Raw genomic sequence first — 18,100 nt, 5'->3', positions numbered from 1 at the left:
CCTCCACTGATGTTGTGTAATTTACTTTGGCAGCAGTTCAGGGAGAGCACTGGCAGGTTGGACAGGGATTAGAGATGGACAGCAAGAGCTGGCAAGTGTGAAGAAGGTTCTGCTGAATTTCAAGGAATTTGGACTGCTGAGAGGTGAGAGACTCAGACAAATTTGTGGTGGAAAAATGGGGTTAACAGAGGTTTTTTAATTGAGACAAGGATAATGAGCAGTTAGTGGTGGAAAACAGAGGTACTTGAACCTTGGGAGGGGTTGGTGTTTGACCAGGGAAGGAATTTACACTGAAAATACATAAAATTCTCCACTGATGAGTAGCTAGATCAAGTTTAGATACTTTAAAAAAATTGAGTTGAAGAACATGAATGATTGCATTTAACTGCTGTGTGAGTGCCTGTGCTATAGAAAAGGTCAAATTAGATGGAAGGACTCCCTTAGTGCATGAGGAGAGCTCCTAAGCTGAGGTGGCCGTCCCTCAGTGCAGCTCTTAGTGACAGTGATCCGTGGCCATTCCTGGTGCAGTTCTGTTACCATTTGTTTTTATACCATTCTGTTTTATTCCCTTCACGCTTCCCACCCTTTCCCATTCCTCACTTTTTACCCAGCACTGCCCCAATGGTCCCTGAGTGCAGCTCTTTTAGAGAACAGGGCCTGTCCCAACAGGCGGCTGCTGCAGCCAGGGGAGGGGCAGGGCCAGGCCCATCACAGCGCTGGTGGTGCTTGGAGACTGTTGGCTTTTGCACTTCAGGCAGATCAAATGAATCCCAACTGTCAGAGATTTCCACCACCTGCTATTTCTCCCTCTTTTCTTGGTTGGATTTAACAGATTTTCCTTTCCTCGCACAGAGCTGGAAAGTGAAATGCCCACCTACCCCATGGCCATCCCCAGCACCTTGTCCCTCTTTCTCTCCCCTTTACTTGGCACCACTTTCTCCCTCCTCCTCCTCTCCCTGCCAGCTCCAGCAAAGCCATTTCACCCACTGGCACCAGCTGCCTCCTCTCCCTCGCTCCCATTTTGCCCTCTCTGAACTCCTGGAGCCGCCTGCCCGCGGAGCCGGAGCCGCCGTGGGGCCGGGTAATGGTGCAGGGAAGGGTGGCAGGGATTCTCGGGCTGGGCTGGGCCAGGCCAGGTGCCCGGGGCCAGCAAAAGCGCTCTGTGCCTCTGCTCCTGCCCCTGGGCACGCAACAGAACACAGCAGGAAAGGCTCGGGGCTCTCAAGAAAGGCAGCCAGAGATCTCTCACCCATCATGGGCAGAACAGGCCTGGAGTGGGGAGATTACATTTAATTGCATTTATTATCAAACTAATCAAAGGCCATGAGATGTACAACAAAAGCTAAAAATGCATCTTCTCCACACTGTTCTCTCCTTCCTGGGCTTCACTTTGTCCCCATTTCCCTCCCTCTCTCCTCCCCACGCAGTGGCACAGAGGGATGGGTTTACAGTCAGGTCATGTCACTACTTCTCCCTCCAGCCAAGGATTCCTCCCACAGGAGGACAGTCAGATCCTTCACCACAGACAGACAGAGAGACAGACATCAGACCCTTCTCCACAGTAAGGTGCCTGATGCCGAAAGTGAGATTCCCCCTCAGCACGTGTCAGCGGTTCTTCTGCCTTTTCCAAGGACAGTCCAAAAGTCTCCCATTCTGGCCATATTAAGATGATTTCCAAGAGCCCATGGCGATTTGGATTTCCCATTGGAGCTTGTTGTGTCATGAGGGCAATGCACTCACTGCAGGCAGCAGCGGTGGCAGGATGGATTGCAGAGACTTTTCCTTTGCAGCCCCAGCCCAGCATTGGCACTGGGCATGAAGAGGCGCTGAGGTGACCCTGAGAGGAAGTGCAAGGCACAGGGTGCAGCTGAGGAAGGACAGCGCTGTGCTGGGCTCAGAGGTGAAGCTGGCACTGCCCAGTGTGGAGAAGGTCCTTTCTGCAGCCCCTGTTACAGGGGAGCTGGGGCCTTGCTGCAGAGATACGGCCGCTCATTGGAGCAGTTGTCACTCCTGAATCTCTTCTCAGCCAGGTACACACACTGGGAATTGCCGAGGACAGGAACCCTGCAGGGAGGAGCAGAGGCAGCGCTGGCTGCCAGGGGCAGCCCTTGTGCCCCTGTGCCCCCAGGCCCTGCCCGGCTCCCCGGCACTCACCGGGAGCTGTAGCTGCTGCCGTCCCCCCAGTGCAGGCGCTCGCCCCGTCTGCGCAGCCCGAGCCAGAAATCGACGTTCCCACAGAGGCGGAAGAGCAAATCCTGCCCAGGAGAGAGGAGTGGGAGCTGCCCCGGCCCCTCGGGGGGACACGGGCCCGGGGCTCCCCCCCGCACGCCGGGGCTCCTTCCCTGCAAGGCCCCGGCCCAGGGCTGCAGCCCCGGCCCTACGAGCACCGAGCCCGGCCCAGGAGCACCCCCAGGCTGCCCTCAGCCACCCCACACCGCCCGCAGCCCCTCACTCACCATGGCCTCCTCATCCTTGGCAATGGCCAGGGAGGCCCCGAGCTCGGAGCACCGTTCCTGACCCTGCTCCCAGGTGCTGTAATCCCTGGAGAAGTAGTAGCAGACCCCCATGTACCCAACCCAGTCAAAGGGACAGCCCAGAAGTGACAGAGGAGTCACAGCTGTGACTGGAACCTGTGGTGCTGCAGGGGGAAGAGGAGAAGCTCTGAGGATTGCCCTGTGCAGGGAGCAGGGAGCCCGCTGTGCTCCGAGGGGCTGGGCCCAGGCTGCTGCCCCTCCCTTACCTGCCAGCACAGCCAAGGCCACCCCCAAAGCCAGCACCAGCACCAGGAGCAGCAGAATCAGCACCGCCGTGCCCTCGGGATGGCCCCTGATCCATTCACCTGCAGCAGGAAAGAGCTGCTGGCTGCCAGAAGCAGAGCCGGGCCTGCAATCTGCTCAGCCCATGGCCAGGGAGCAGAGCAGGGAGCCCTGAGCCAGTGTGGGCCTCACTCAGCTGGCAGCCAGAGAGCCAAGAGCCTGGCCACAGGCAGGGACACAGCTGTGTCACCCCTAGAGACCACAGGGGTGGCCCTGCACTCACCCAGGAATCTTCTGAGGTTCCTTTTGTGTTCATTCTTGGTTGCTGATGTGCCCTGGGGAGCCAGGGGCTCCCTCACACTCCCATCACTGGTGCAGAATCCATTCTCCACATCTGCACCCACTGCACGCTCACAAGTGGCATCCCCCTGCTGATGCCAGGTAGCTTCTTGCGCCCCAGGCAGGTGTGGAACCGCGGCTGCTGGTCCCTGCTGGGGATGCTGGGGCTCATTTGCAACTCCACGAATGGAGCAGAGTTCACTCTCCTCCTGCTCACAGCCGGCATCTCTCTGCCTGGAACCAACAGCATCTTGCTCCTGACACATCAGGAGTGCTGCTGGCAGATCCTTTGGGAGCTCGGCCTCGGGAACAGCTTCACAGCCGCGCTGATGGCACCCTGAAAGAGACACGGTGAGAGGTCACTGCTGGTGCCGGCCCTGGGGGCTCAGGAGGGCGGTGCCAGCTGTGGCTGCGCTGTCCCCGCTGCCCAGAGGTGCGGCAGCAGCTGCGGAGACAAGCGCAGCCTCCGGGAGCTCTCGGTGCCCGCAGCCCCGGCCCCTGTGGCTCTGCAGCCGCTGCAGCCCAGCTCCGAGCCGGGCCGGGCGCTGACAGCGCCTGCGAGCTGCCGCCTGCTGCTGGCCCGGGGCAGCTGCGGCTCGGAGCCCGCCCCTGCCGAGGGGCAAGAAGCAGCAGCCCCGGGCTGCTCACCATTGTGCCCCGCATTCCCTGCCCCGGCGCCTCGGAGCCCGGGCACACCGAGCGCCGGCACGGCCGCTGCGGCTCCCTGCCTGTGGACACGGAGCGGGTCCTCGCACACAGATGTTATATATTATATTGTTGGCTTTTCGCAAATATTAAGCTGAATGCTATTTGTGTAATGTTAAAATAACTTTACCTCTATTTCTGCTATTAACAAAAACATAGACATTGTAGTAGTGGTAGGTGATATGGTGATGAGTGAACTGTCTGTTTGGTCGGGATAACATCCAGTGAACATGTAATGAGGCCCCTGCTATTGATATGCCAACTATCAGCGTCTGCCATCTGAAGAAAGTATGCACCAAGGCCCAAATTGGAAATGACAAAAAGAACAGACCGAAACCCCAGCGAAGGAACAAGCATGCTCTAAACATGCAAACTCAAGAGCACATGCAAAATAGGTCCTGGAATGCGTCAACTAGTTAATGGAAGAATACCAATATGCATAAGGGTCTATGAACATGCAACAAGCTGATATAAAGAAAAAACTGTTAGAGGGGTATCCCCAAAGATAACTGTGCTCTCGGCTGAAAGCGAAGCACCCGGCCCGTTTTTAACCCATCGCCTTACTTCTGTCGCCTACTGTCTTTTTATTAAACTTACAAATTTTACCAGGAAGGTGAACCTTGTTTTACAGAAAGAGCAGCGCCGAGCAGCCTCGGCCCCGGAGCAGGCAGGATGCGGCGCTTTGTGCCCGCACTCGGCGCCTGCAGCGCTTTGGGCTCTGAGGCCCGTTCAAGTTCATCCCGTGCCAGCCCCGAGCCGGGCACGGACACCTCCCCCCCGAGCAGCGGCCCCGAGCCCGGTGCCGCACGGGCGGGAACGGTGCCGGGCACGGAGCAGCCGCCTCCGTGCCAGCGAGAGCAGCCGGGATGAGCCAGCGCTGCCGCGGCACCGGCTCCATGCCGGCCATCCGGGCAAGGAGGAGAGCGCGGGCAGCCGCTCCCTCGGCGATCCCAGCGCAGGGGGGACACGGGGGAAGCCGCCACCAGGAACTCGCCAGAACCCCCCGGCCCTCAGCGCGGCCCCTCCGCCCGCAGCGAGCCCCGAGCTGGGGCAGCACCGACCGCGGCTCCCACCTGGGCTGGAGCCGCCTCCGAGCTCCGCCATCGCCACGGCCGCTGCAGAGTGACCCGAACGCGGCGGAATGACACGTGGCCACCACGTTGAGCCACTGCGCTATTCCCGGCCCACTCACCGAGCGCGTGACGTTTTCCGAAGCAGCCAATCGCAGCGAGGAGAGGGGCGGAGCGAGCGGGGCGATCAGGCGAGATGAGCCGTACCCGGTCGGTCCTGTCTGTGAAACCCCGCGGTACGGGAGAGCCCCCGCTCTGTTGTGGGTGGAGTAGAAGCTCAGCCCCGGGGCAGCCGCTCCTGGGGCTCTCAACAGGGAATTCCCGCAGGGATTCTCGGGCTGGGCTGGGTCAGGCCAGGTGCCCGGGGCCAGCAAAAGCGCTCTGTGCCTCTGCTCCTGCCCCTGGGCAGACAACAGAACACAGCAGGAAAGGCTCGGGGCTCTCAGGAAAGGCAGCCAGAGATCTCTCACCCATCATGGGTATAGCAGAACTGGGGAAATTAATAGAATTGACTGTCAAACAAATCAGAGCAAGGGAATGAGTAGGCTGCCAAAACCTAAAATTGCACCTTCCCCTCGCTGCTCTCTCCTTCCTGGCTTCACTTTATCCCCGATTCCCTCCCTCCCTACTCCCCACACAGTGGCACAGAGGGATGTTCTGGGGCTGTATTGGGTCAAGACAGGGATCTGCTAAGGAAGGCAGGAGCCTCCCTGGCAATGGAAAATGTAAACCCCTTGCCTCGGAATTCTGAAATTATGGGGCTCTCAGGCAAAGACATTAGAATAGAAGAACAGTTCTTTACCAGCGTGTACAACAAAGCAAACAAACAACTAGAAACTTTTTTGAGATCTTATTTTTTTGTTGTTTTGTAGAGTGAAGTATATAAGTACTGGTATTATAATAATTAATATGTGGAAATTTAATTTGTAAAGTTTTTTTAGATAAGGTGTGAAGGTTGTGTTTTATTTTAAAATAATTTTAAAAGTAGGATTTAATATTTATTTTAATTTGGTTTGTTAATTTTTTTCGTTTTTGAAGTTGTTTGTGGATGGATTTTCAATAAGTTTATGTAATATTATTTTTAATTTCTTTTGTTATTAAGTTGATGTCCTAGTAAGAGAAAATTGATGGTGGTTTTGTTTTGCAAGGCTGTATGTTTAATAGTACTAATATTTGTTATTATATTGTTATAAATTAAGTAGTATTGATTTGTTTTGTCCAATTAATACCCTGGTTTTATTGTTTTAATGTTATAGTAAAGGTGAGTTGTGGTAAAAAGAAATTTAATGTAACTCGTTTTGTCGGGTTTAAAATTGTTATTGCAGGTTTTTTTAATAATGATGGGTTGACGTTTTTACGGTTTTTAATTTTTTTTTAATATTAGGTGTTATTATAGTGAGTTGTTTAATGTTATGTGGGCTATTTTTAATTTTTGAGGGAACGTTTTGCTAGGTTGTATTTTTATCCATGAGTTAGTTTTTTTTTTTTGCAATTTCTGTGGGAATTTGTTAAGAATAATAGTTTCATTTTTAGGGGGCAGAGGAGTGCTATAATTGTACTAAAAGCTTGAGGTTTTCGATTTAGGATGATGAGGAGTAATATTAACTGTAGATTTCTTTGATACTGAAACTTAGTACAAAATCTGGTTGTTAAAGAATTCAGAGTGTTTAATTGTTGAGGTTTAAAGGGTGTTTTAAGAAGATTGGGGGTTCAGTGATATAATTGGGTACAGGATTTGTTTGGTTGGTGACTGTACCCTCAGAGCTGTCAGGGTTTGGAGTTGGTTATTTTTGGGTTGGTATCAGTGTAGTGATTAAATAGGTTGTAAAGGGATTGTTTGGGCTGAAATGGGTTAAATATTTGGTGTTTGAACTTGTTGACTCAGGGTAACTTAAACATTTGGTTTTGGTTGATATATAGGTATATTTGTGTTGTAAATATAAGTAAAACGAATAACTGCTACTATATTTTTTTATTTACCTTTATGTTCTTGTTTAGTTACTCTTGGTAAAAGGTTTTTTCTGTATTTTAATGTGACAGTGTTCACAGGGGTCTTATGTTGAGGGAAGAGAAACACGGATCTGACTCCATGTTTCAGAAGGCTGATTTATTATTTTATGATCTATATTACATTAAAACTATACTAAAAGAATAGAAGAAAAGGTTTCATCAGAAGGCTGGCTAAGAATAGAAAAGGAAGAAATGATAACAAAGGCTCTGTCTTGGACTCTCTGTCTGAGCCAGCTGGGCTGTGATTGGCCATTAATTAGAAACAACCACATGAGACCAATCCCAGATGCACCTGTTGCATTCCACAGCAGCAGATAACCATTGGTTGCATTTTGCTCCTGAGGCCTCTCAGCTTCTCAGGAGGAAAAATCCTAAGGAAAGGATTTTTCATAAAAGATGTCTGCGACATTTTAATTTTTTAATAAATTTGTTGGAGTATTTAGTTTTTGTGGTTTTTCAAATTTTTTCAGGACTGTTTCATTCTAAGGCACTAAATTGTTTTGTTTATACTTTATTTTGTAAAGTTGGATATTTAGGGATTTTTTTTAACATGATGGATACTATGCCTTTGCTAAAAGAGCTCTGTGATATGAAGGGTTTTTATAGTTTTACCATTGATATAAAAGTTGAGGTTTGCAGTTTGTGCAGGTGGAGGAGGGGATGCTGGGTGTGAACTGTAGTTTTTCTGTGTGCCTTACATCTGTGTGGTTGTGGTTTTGTTTGTGGAATTGTTAGTGTGGTTTTATGTGGGATATGGTTTTATGTTTTTGTTGGAATCTACTTAGGTTTAGTATTTGTGGAAATAGAAGTAAATTTCTTGTCTTGGGATATTAAATGAAATGGATTTTTAATTTGTCTTGTCTCAGAGTTTTAAATTAAACCTGGAGGAGAAGCTGTAAATGTTGTAAGGTCTTGGCACTGTTTGGGAGCTGTACTTTCTGTGGCTTGATTGTTTTGTTATCTCCTATCTTAAATATTTTTAAGGTGGGATTTCTTGCATTTTTGATGAAGAACTTTTTAATTTCTGTGATGTAGAACTTTTTAATTTAGTGTTTTTAGCGTCTGTGATGACATTGTTTTGAATCTGTTTTATTTCTTTCTCAGTTGGTGCTGTAATGAGTAAATTGTCTATGTAATGTAAAGTTCTTGACTGTGGCTGTTTTTGTTATGGTGGAGATAAAGCTCCTGTTATAAAATATTGTCAAATAGTAGGTGATTTTTTTATTTTTTGCAGTAAAACTGACTAGTGATGTTTTTGTAATTTTTTATAATTGATGGCTGGAACTGAAAAGGCAAATGGAGGGGTATTTTTGGATGTAGGGGAATGTTGAAAATACAGTCTCAACTTGATGACAATAAGAGGCCAGTATCTTGGAATTACTGAAAGGAAAGGAAGTCTAGGTTGCAGGGGTCTCAGTTTTCTATTATATTGTTGATTTTTTTGAAGTTGTGGAGTAATTTCTAGGAGTCAGACATTTTCTTGTGAATAACAAACTCTGGGGAATCTAAGAATGATGGTTTGTCTCTGCTTAGACTGAAAATGTCCTGTCTCTGTTGTGAAGTACTAGTGACCCCTGTGGGCAGAAACTGATGACAAAAGTTTGTTTAGAGGTATGGTAATGTAGAAGCTGTTAGTTGTCATCGTGCCCCGGGGGGTAATAATTCGGGGATGCTCGGGAGATTTCTGGTGATTTTACAAATCGCATCTGCTCTGTTCGTTTGCGATGGAGCCGCCGTTCTTTGCTTTGTGTCACGGTGGCGCTGTGAGCTCTTGTTGAAGTTCCCGACAGAGGCTTCTCTGTTCTGTTAAATTTGGAGCGACAGCGATCGGTATAATGCCTCTTTTTTTGTACTGAGGGTAAGTATCAGGTGATTTCGTATTTTTCTCTCCTTCAGAACTGTCTTTTTTTTAAAATGACTTAGGCTTTCTTACAGTTAAAACATGGCTCTTTAATGGGCTCTGCCTGGAAAGCAGTGAGGGTTTCTTCAATAGTTTTGGTTTGAGCCTCAATAACTCTTTGGAATTTATTTCCCAGCCAATCTTGGGACTTTGTAAGTTGTTACCCAGTGCAGGAGGCTTGTATGGTCACGATGTGCTGTGGAGTGCAGAGTTACCACAAGCTGAGAGCATTGGTGGCACTGTTGGTGGCTGCTCTGGTAACAGAACCCTTTGCCATTTATTGTTTGCATTAGAAAAGGCAAGGCTTTAATTCAGTGAGGATGTGCTGTTTCCTTAGGACACTGCTTCTGAACTGCTTGTGCCAAGCCATCTAAAAAGGCAAGATAAGGTTTGGTTGTGGCTTGTTGAATCAGAGAATCGGCGTTTTCATGGGTTCTTGCAGTTGTACAGTTAAAAGAGTCCTTCTGGTTGCATTTTTAATATCTCTTATTCCTGCTCTAGAAAGGGATTCGGCTTGGTCTTCAGCTTTATGGTTTGGAGGATCTCTAGCTAATTGACTGATTGTTAGCTGGGCTTTAGGGCTTCTAGCAGAGCTCTCCATCGATCTGTGAAGATGCTTTTGCTGTTCCAAGTCCCACAGAATATATTGTGAGTTTGTTAAAATTACAGATGAAATGTTACAGCAGTCTAAAGGTGTGAGGTGATAAGAATCATATCCACTTCTCACCAGGTTATTGAATACTGGGAGTTTAAGCTGTTGTCTTTAAAAGCTTTTCTTCATTTCTGAATATCCTAATGTGCTATAGGCTCCCACCGAGGATTAGCCTTATTTTTCTAATATCGAACTGGCACAGCAAGGAGTTTTCTATATGTTGAATTAAAATCTTTATCTTGCATGAGTTTAGGTCTAATGTCAGCCCAATTAGTCAGTTCCCGTTGTGTGTTCACGGGGCTGGGATGGAACGGGTTAAACTCTTCCTCTGAACCAGGGTCCGTGCCCTGCTTCATTTCCCTGTGGAGGAGTTTGCAAATCCCGGGTTTTTCTCTCGTTCCTCTCTTTGGCGGCAGTCAGAGCTCGGGTTTTGCAGCGCTGGCAGAGCAGCCTCGCTCCTTTTGCTCGGCAGAGCTGCCCTCGCTCCCGGCCGGGCAGGGCTGGGGGATCCCGGGCGGGCTGGGGATGGCAGCGGGGGCTGCGGCCGGGAGAGCGGCGGGGCCGCGGGGCAGCGCCGGGGGCAGCGCGGCTCCGCTCGGGCTTGCGGGGCCCCTGGGCGCGGCCGGAGGGAGGGAGGGCTCGGAGACACGGCTGGGGACGCGGCGGGCTTTGCACACGGGAATGGGCAACTGGAAAGATTCGCAGGTTGTTCAAATCAGTTCATTAAAGTGTAATACGGAGGTAATACGTTTGTGGTCGTATGGTTTTGGATTGTGGTAAAAATATGAGTTTAACTGGGTCTCAGATGGAAGCTGAATAAAGAAATGTTATAGTTGGAAACTGCTTTTGGACTTAAGATAGTAAAATTTTTAGGGTTTTTTTAATATTATAAGAACATTATAAGAATATTATTTGATTAGAGCTTTAAGGCTTTTATAAACGTCTTTGGATTTCTTGGATACTTTGTGCTGGATTGTTTTTTAAAGCTTGCTTGATGTTGTGTAATAGGAGATAATATTGGTTTCTGTTTGAGTTGAGCTAGCAGGTGTAGTAGGATACAAGTAATATTCTAAAATTATGCTTCAAAAGGTTATTATTGCAGAGCTCTTTATGGATTAGATGCAAGCAAAAAGCAACATCCTTAACACCTTAATTCCAATGCTCCTAAATCAGCCAGGGTTAATTGCAAAGATAAGATAGGTTCAAAGGCCTTTTTCCATGCTTTATTTTCCTCAGTTATTATTAGAATTCACAGCTCTCCCATTGTCGGGGTCCACACATTTTGCATTCACAAATGCACACGTTGCCTGTTTGTACCTGACACGAAACACAGCTTTGTATTTCACAGTCCAGAGCAGCGAAAGCTCGGAGCAGCACCCGAGGGGCAGCGGGGGCAGCGGCAGCCGGGTCTGAGCAGGGCAGGGAGAGGCGAGCTCAGGGTCCCGGGCACCCGGGCAGGGGGCACAGGGCCCTCCGGATCGAGGGGTGACAGTGAGGTGCCCCTGCAGGGGCTGCTCTCACAAGCACAGGCTCACCCCACAACCCCACAGCAGGAGAAGCAGCTCTGGGCTGGGTTATGGCATTGACAGCGAATTCCCTTCCCCCTAAGGCAGCAGCTCTGACTGTCCTCCTCTGAAGGTGACACAAAGAGCCAGGAGCTGACAGACCCTTCTTCACAGTCAGGTGCCTGATGCCAAAAGTGGGATTCCTCCTCAGCACGTGTCAGCTGCTCTTCCTCCTCTTCCACAGACAGTCCAATAGTGTCACCAGATTCCAGCCAGTTTGTGATTAATTCCAAGATCCCAGGGAAATTTGGACTTCCCATTGGGGCTTGTTGTGTCTTGAGGGCAATGCACTCACTGCAGGCAGCATCAATGGCAGGATGGATTGCAGAGACTTTTCCTTTGCAGCCCCAGCCCAGCGTTGGCACTGGGCATGAAGAGGCACTGAGGTGACCCTGAGAGAGAGTGCAAGGCACAGGGTGCTGTGGACAGCTTTGTGGACAGTTGGCTGGCTGAGAAAGGTCACGTAGACATGATACCGCTGGTTAAGCTAGAAGGAGACAAGTCTAGGAGTCAGCAGTCAGTGTCCAACGATGGGCAAGGATATTGTTCCCTTGGTGCAACAACTGGATAGAGGAGAGGATCTTTTGCCAAAAATACGAGGATAGTTTCAGCAGAATAATCACAAGAATGTAGAAGTAGTAACAGAATAACCATAAGAATACAGAAGTAGGCGTAGTTGGCTGATAAGTAATTAACCAATAATGAGCTCTTCTTTGCAATATGTATGAGCTTCGTTAACACCAATATAAATATGTGTGAACTATCAATAAAGTTGGAGACTTGCTGATCACTCATATTGAGTGCAGCACTTCTCCCGCCGATCCAACAAAATTCTGACCCCAACGTAATTCCTGTAACGGCAGCCACGGCGGATTGGTGTAGGAGTTCGGGTCCTGTTGCAGCAAGGACAGTGAATAAGCACCCCTGAAAAAGGGAAGGTGCCGCGCCCTGGGTTACCTCAACGGAGAGCCCAGCCGATACGTGCTGCCGAGACCTTGTGGGGCTGCAACAGCACTGACGTTCTTACAATGGATAGAGAAAGGCAAGCAGCATATGATTTATTTACTTGCTTTTTACAAAAGCATCAGGTTAAGGGCATAGATTTGCAGAAAGAGCTTCCTGGGTTGTTAGCTTACAGGTATGAACAGGGAGTTTTTCAAAATCCTCATACAGTACATGAGTTAACGGAGTGGCGCAAATTTGGGGACAAGCTGTGGGAGGCAGCTATAGATGATGATAAAACTGCAAAAAAGTTGGGAAAGCTGTGGCGAGCTGTGCATAATGAGTTATTACAATATCAGGCAGAAAAGAAGGCTGCTCAGCAAGCTAGCGTGGTGCATGAAAAGGATAAGGGTTATGGGGACTGGTTCAATTGTCCATTACCCCCTGCCACATCTACAGTCATTTTGCCACCAACATCAGCTCCTGCTTCAAGCAGCAGCTCACCCCCAACAACATCAGCTCCTGCTTCAAGCAGCAGCTCACCCCCTGCATGTGCTACAACAGCACCGTCCGCACGGCCTGTGTCAAACCCTCCATCTCCTAATCCTGGTAATGAACTGATCCCTGGGTCAGAGAGTGACCTAGCGGGGGCCATTGCACGGGAGCAAAGGGAGGCATGGGCAGCGGTAGCAAAAGATATCATGGATACGGGGGATGAGGAGGCTATAAAAGCAGCTATGGATGTTGCTTGTCCGGTGATATATTCACCCGTGGCAGGGGGCGGGTTTCAAGCAACAATAACTGCTCTAAACTGGAAGCTGTTGTCACAATTACGGTCCACAGTTAGTCAATTTGGGGTAACCAGTGAGCCTACAAAACAAATGATTGACTATATCTGGGGGACTCAGGTTTTGCTGCCGGCTGATTGCAGAGGAATAGCGAAGCTTGTCTTCACTCAGCATCAGCAGCTCTTGTTTAATGCACACTGGCAGGCACTCTGTCAGGAATGTGTAGCAGTAGCACGGCAGCCAGGTGCCCCGTTACACGGGATAACCCCAGAGGAGTTAATGGGTCAAGGGCCCTTTTTTCGGACAGAAGCACAAGCGTTACTCGGTCCTGATAAGTGTCGGGAGGCAATGCGCCTGGTGCGGTTGGCTATAGATAGGATAAAAGAGCCAGGGGGGATTCCCTCTTATATGGGAATAAAGCAAGGAAGAGATGAGTCATTCGGATCTTTTATAGATAAGGCAGCCAATGCTATTGAGCGGGCAGGAGTCCCTGATTTCATGAAGGGTACTTTGTTAAAACAATGTGCACTCCAGAACAGTAATCAGGCTACAAAGAACGTATTAAATACCCTAGAGCTAATTGGTCTATAGAAGAAGCTTTAGAACGATTGGCAAATGTGCCCGTAGGAAATCAAGCAGTGTTAGTAGATGCTATTAAGGAGTTATTAGTAGGATTACAAAAACAGGCAGCAGCCTCCCAGAGTCAGGTGTTAGCTGCTCTTGCCCCCTACAAGCAGCAGCAACAAATGCTCCACGGGCTCCAGCTGCTGGCCGATTCAAATGTTACCGGTGTAGAGGCACAGGACACACACAACGGGGTTGTCAAGCAGCCAGCGTCTGGTGTCACAATTATCACTTGGATACCCACAACACCGGAGCCTGCCGACGCCGCTCGGGAAACGGGAAAGCCAGCGCGCCCACCAGCCGCCGTGCCCAGACACAAGTAGCTGCTGTCAACACCTCAGCCCAGCTTCCCTTCAACAGCCACCGCCGGGAGCCTCGGGCTGGACGTGGCAGCCGCAGCAGCAGTGACCTTGATGACCACCCAACCAAAAAAGGTTCCAACTGGAATAAAGGGACCAATCATCATTGATGGACAACCTATGGGGAGCTTTGCTCCTGGGACAATCATTGGCCACCATAATGGGATTATTTGTTTTATCTGGGGTAATAGACGCTGATTATACGGGGGAAATTTGAGTTATGGTGCATACTCTTTTTCCACCTATACAAATCAAGAAAGGACAGAGGATAGCTCAATTGGTTCCATTGGAACAAATGGCTAAAACTTTACACCCTCATCAATCACAGTCGAGAGGGGAGCAAGGATTTGGTTCCACTGGAGGACTCACTCTATTAACAATGAGCCTGAATGATCGACCAAAGCGCACTGTAATAATGGAGTATCGGGGTGGGAGGCAAACCTTGGAAGGATTATTGGATACTGGCGCGGACTCCAGCATTGTTAGTCCGGATTTCTGGCCCCACGACTGCTGGCCATTACAGCCAACCACAGTGACAGTTACCGGGGTTGGAGGCCAAACACTTGCAAGAAAATCACCCACGTTATCTGTAACTATTGATGGAAAAACTTTGTGGAGTGTTTTATCAATTGTACCTTTGCCCCCTACTGTGCAGTGCCTCATTGGTCGGGACATTTTGGCTCAAATGGGAGTGGTGCTGACAAACGAGCACCCTTTGGGCTAATGGCCATTGCATGGACTTTCCCAATCCCATTATCTTGGACCACGGATGTTCCAGTGTGGGTTTAGCAGTGGCCATTAAAAAGGGAAAGTCTGGAACAAGTTCATACACTAGTACATGAACAATATAAACAAGGTCATTCACAGTTGTCAACAAGTCCATGGAATACCCCTATCTTTGTTATTAAAAAGCAGTGCCTGGGAAGATCAGGGTGACGTGGCGAACTCATGCTGCTGTTTTCCTAATCTTCACCCTCTTAATAGACAGTGCAGACGTTGCTGGAGGCGTGGAAGCCCATCAAGTATGGGCCCCACTTCAGCCCAAGACTAACATCTGGGTCACCCTGGCAAACGTAACTAATCAGGAAGCTATTTGCCTGTCATTATCTTCTCCCAGTAATCCATTTACAACCTGTTTGGTTGGGTTACCAGCAGATCCTTGGCCATGCCCCTCACATGTACCCACCTGTAGGACCAACAATGCTAGGGCAAGTGTAGATAATTGGGACCAATGGGTTTCCTTTTTTCCCATAGCACTGCAGGAACCCCAAGAATTGGAGCTGTTAGGCTCAGTGATGGCAGATGCGTGTATTCATTTTAACTATAGAAGCCAGCTGCCAGCCAAGAACCATTCCAATATTGTAACTTCCAGCATGGCTGTCTACCGTAATGCAACAGCCTGGTGCAATTATACCACAAAGCAAGTGTCAATCTCATCAAATGACCCCATTCAATTGCCAGCAGGATACTTCCTGATATGTGGGGACCGTGCTTGGCCCAGTATCCCATCAATGCTGCACGGGGGACTGTGTACAATTGGACGGCTGTCTCTACTCACACCCAACACGTCCATGATACTGAACATGAGCCACCGCCATCACCGAAATAAACGAATGGCTCATGCATTTGTTGCAGACTGCAGGGACGATGTAAAATTCTGGTCCCCAGAGGCCATAGTTGCAGCATCTTTCTTGGCTCCAGGGGTATCAGCAGCAGGTGCTCATGCCATTTTAAATAAGTTGGGATGTTGGCTTGCTAAGCAAACCAATGCCATCTCTTTGGCACTTTCTAGCCTTTTGCTTGATGTTGATTCTGTTCGCCATGCAACGCTTCACAATAGAACTGCAATTGATTTTCTTTTACTTGCACAAGGCCATGGTTGTGAAGAATTAGAGGATATGTGTTGCATGAATCTTTCTGATCATTCACGATCGATTCACTCCCAACGCTCTGAGTTGTGGAGGTTCACTGGAAACTTAGAAGTAGAATCAGGATTTGGTGTTGATGAATGGCTCAAATCTTTAGGCCTGGGATCATGGTTATGCTCTATTGTTAAGGCCAGCATAATAGTGGGCATTATAGCTTTGCTAGTAGTATTACTTTTGCCGTGCTTTTGCATGTGCCTACAGAACATGGTGCAAAAGCAGAGAGGCCTGGGCCTGGAGCTTTCCTTACCCTATGCCCAGGGGAGCGTGAGCTGCCCTCCCCAGCACCAGAGCCACACGTTCCCCTCCTCAGGTAAGGGGCGAAAGGGGCCCCTTGACAGAGCACAAGCTCCTGAGGCAGTGGGCTCAGGCTGTTGTGAGTTCCTCCCCCAACAGCCCATGGTAATGTCCGGGGTGAAAAATGCCCCGAGTGCTGTGCACCAGCAGTGACCCTCAATCAACCTTCCCAATCCTCTCCCTCGAGCTACTCAGGCTCTGGGGAACACAGGACAGCAAAACGGGCTCAGTTTGGCCCTTGGAGGGTGAGAGGCGAGCAGCAGAATCCAGCGTGGTCTCTCTCTGACCTTTCCTTTAGGACAGGCCTGTGTGCCCCCACCCCAAGGGCACAGAGGGGGCTTTTTAAACAGTGCCACAATGTCCCCGTGCCCACCGTGTCACGGTCCCATGAGGAGAGAGCCCGGGGGCGTCAGGGCCAGGAAAGCTGTGCCAGAGAGCTGTGCCAGAGTGTGCCCGGCCCTGTGTGCCCGTGTGTGCTGTGCCCAGGGGTGAGGGCACACGTCCTGCTCTGCCATGGGCACTGTGTGTGTGCTGCTGTGCCCAGGGGTGAGGGCACACGTCCTGCCCTGCCATGGGCACTGTGTGTGTGTGTGCTGTGCCCAGGGGTGAGGGCACACGTCCTGCTCTGCCATGGGCACTGTGTGTGCTGCTGTGCCCAGGGGTGAGGGCACACGTCCTGCTCTGCCATGGGCACTGTGTGTGTGTGCTGTGCCCAGGGGTGAGGGCACACGTTCTGCCCTGCCATGGGCACTGTGTGTGCTGTGCCCAGCTCTGTGCCCAGGGGTGAGGGCACACGTCCTGCTCTGCCATGGGCACTGTGTGTGCTGTGCCCAGGGGTGAGGGCACACGTCCTGCTCTGCCATGGGCACTGTGTGTGTGTGTGCTGTGCCCAGGGGTGAGGGCACACGTCCTGCTCTGCCATGGGCACTGTGTGTGTGTGCTGTGCCCAGGGGTGAGGGCACACGTCCTGCTCTGCCATGGGCACTGTGTGTGTGTGCTGTGCCCAGGGGTGAGGGCACACTTCCTGCTCTGCCATGGGCACTGTGTGTGTGTGCTGTGCCCAGGGGTGAGGGCACACGTCCTGCTCTGCCATGGGCACTGTGTGTGTGTGCTGTGCCCAGGGGTGAGGGCACACGTCCTGCCCTGCCATGGGCACTGTGTGTGTGTGCTGTGCCCAGGGGTGAGGGCACACGTCCTGCTCTGCCATGGGCACTGTGTGTGTGTGCTGTGCCCAGGGGTGAGGGCACACGTCCTGCTCTGCCATGGGCACTGTGTGTGTGTGCTGTGCCCAGGGGTGAGGGCACACGTCCTGCTCTGCCATGGGCAGTGTGTGTGCTGCTCTGCCCAGCTCTGTGCCCAGGGATGTGCTGCCCTGGGCACGGGCTGTGTGCCCTGCTGTGGGCACGGGGGTGCGTTGCACTCTCAGCTGTGAGTGGGGCTGTGCACAGCTCTGTGCTTGTGAGTGTGCACAGGTTCTGCAGGTGTGAGCACGGCTCTGTGTGGGACAGGCCTGTGTTGCTGTGGGTGACACTGCACACGCTGCTGTGCCCAGGCTCTACGGGCCAGCAGGGCCCTGCTTGGGGCCCGTGTGCATTGGTGGGGACTGTGCACAGGTGAGTGTCTGTGCAGCACAGGTGCGCTGCTGTGGCAGGCTGGGTGCTGCTGGCAGGTGCCGTGGGGCACAGGAGCTCTGTGCAGGTGAGCAGGGACATGTGTGTGTGAGCACTGGCTCTGCACATGTCCCTGTGTGCACTCATGGCGGGGCATGCCCAGGGACATGGCTCTGGGTACACGGCCCTGTGCATTCAGCTGCTCTCCCACCTACAGAAACAGACCCATATCTATATATATATATATTTATATAGACATGTGTGTTGGTTTATGTGTCACTACCTAGCTCTGCTGGCTGGAGTGGCCCCTGGCTCTCTGTGTACACTCTGCTCTTGTAAGGAGAAGAATCAGCAGTATTGGGCAGTTTCCTCAAGGACCAACAAGTAGAGTGAAACAAGAAATAGAGGGCAAGACCAGGTTGGCCCCTGTGTTCACCACGGAGAAGATTCCATAGCCCTGCTGTGGGCAGCAATCCCATATCCATGGTAAGGTGGGGGTGAGAAAGGCACCCCAGAGCTCTGCCATTGCTCAGCTGTCTTGTAATACAACAGGGACCA

General features: G+C 50.5%; 1 protein-coding gene across 1 annotated transcript; it reads right to left on the bottom strand.

Annotated features, from left to right (window-relative positions):
- Positions 1-1,298: 1,298 nt before the first annotated feature.
- Positions 1,299-4,904, bottom strand: LOC136559608 (C-type lectin domain family 2 member D2-like). The gene is made up of 6 exons (XM_066554914.1): positions 4,874-4,904; positions 3,040-3,432; positions 2,741-2,839; positions 2,457-2,638; positions 2,155-2,255; positions 1,299-2,064 (listed from the first exon to the last, which is right to left on the bottom strand). The coding sequence occupies exons 1-6, from the start codon at positions 4,902-4,904 to the stop codon at positions 1,950-1,952; spliced, it is 921 nt and encodes a 306-aa protein (XP_066411011.1). The 3' UTR covers positions 1,299-1,949.
- Positions 4,905-18,100: the final 13,196 nt, after the last annotated feature.

The sequence above is a fragment of the Molothrus aeneus genome, chromosome 8 (genome assembly GCF_037042795.1).
Source record: "Molothrus aeneus isolate 106 chromosome 8, BPBGC_Maene_1.0, whole genome shotgun sequence".
In the NCBI taxonomy this organism is placed as follows: Eukaryota; Metazoa; Chordata; class Aves; order Passeriformes; family Icteridae; genus Molothrus; species Molothrus aeneus.
Note: the sequence above shows the minus strand (reverse complement) of the source record. Positions and strands in the feature narration are given on the sequence as shown.

Bases quoted from the DNA above. Each gene is read 5' to 3' on its own strand.
- LOC136559608 (XM_066554914.1), bottom strand. From the start codon at position 4,904: ATGGCGGAGCTCGGAGGCGGCTCCAGCCCAG. The intron at 2,840-3,039 runs GTGAGTGCAGGG...TTCCTGCTGCAG, and splicing joins GAACCTCAGAAGATTCCTGG to GTGAATGGATCAGGGGCCAT. The intron at 2,256-2,456 runs GTGAGTGAGGGG...TCTCCTGGGCAG, and splicing joins CCAAGGATGAGGAGGCCATG to GATTTGCTCTTCCGCCTCTG.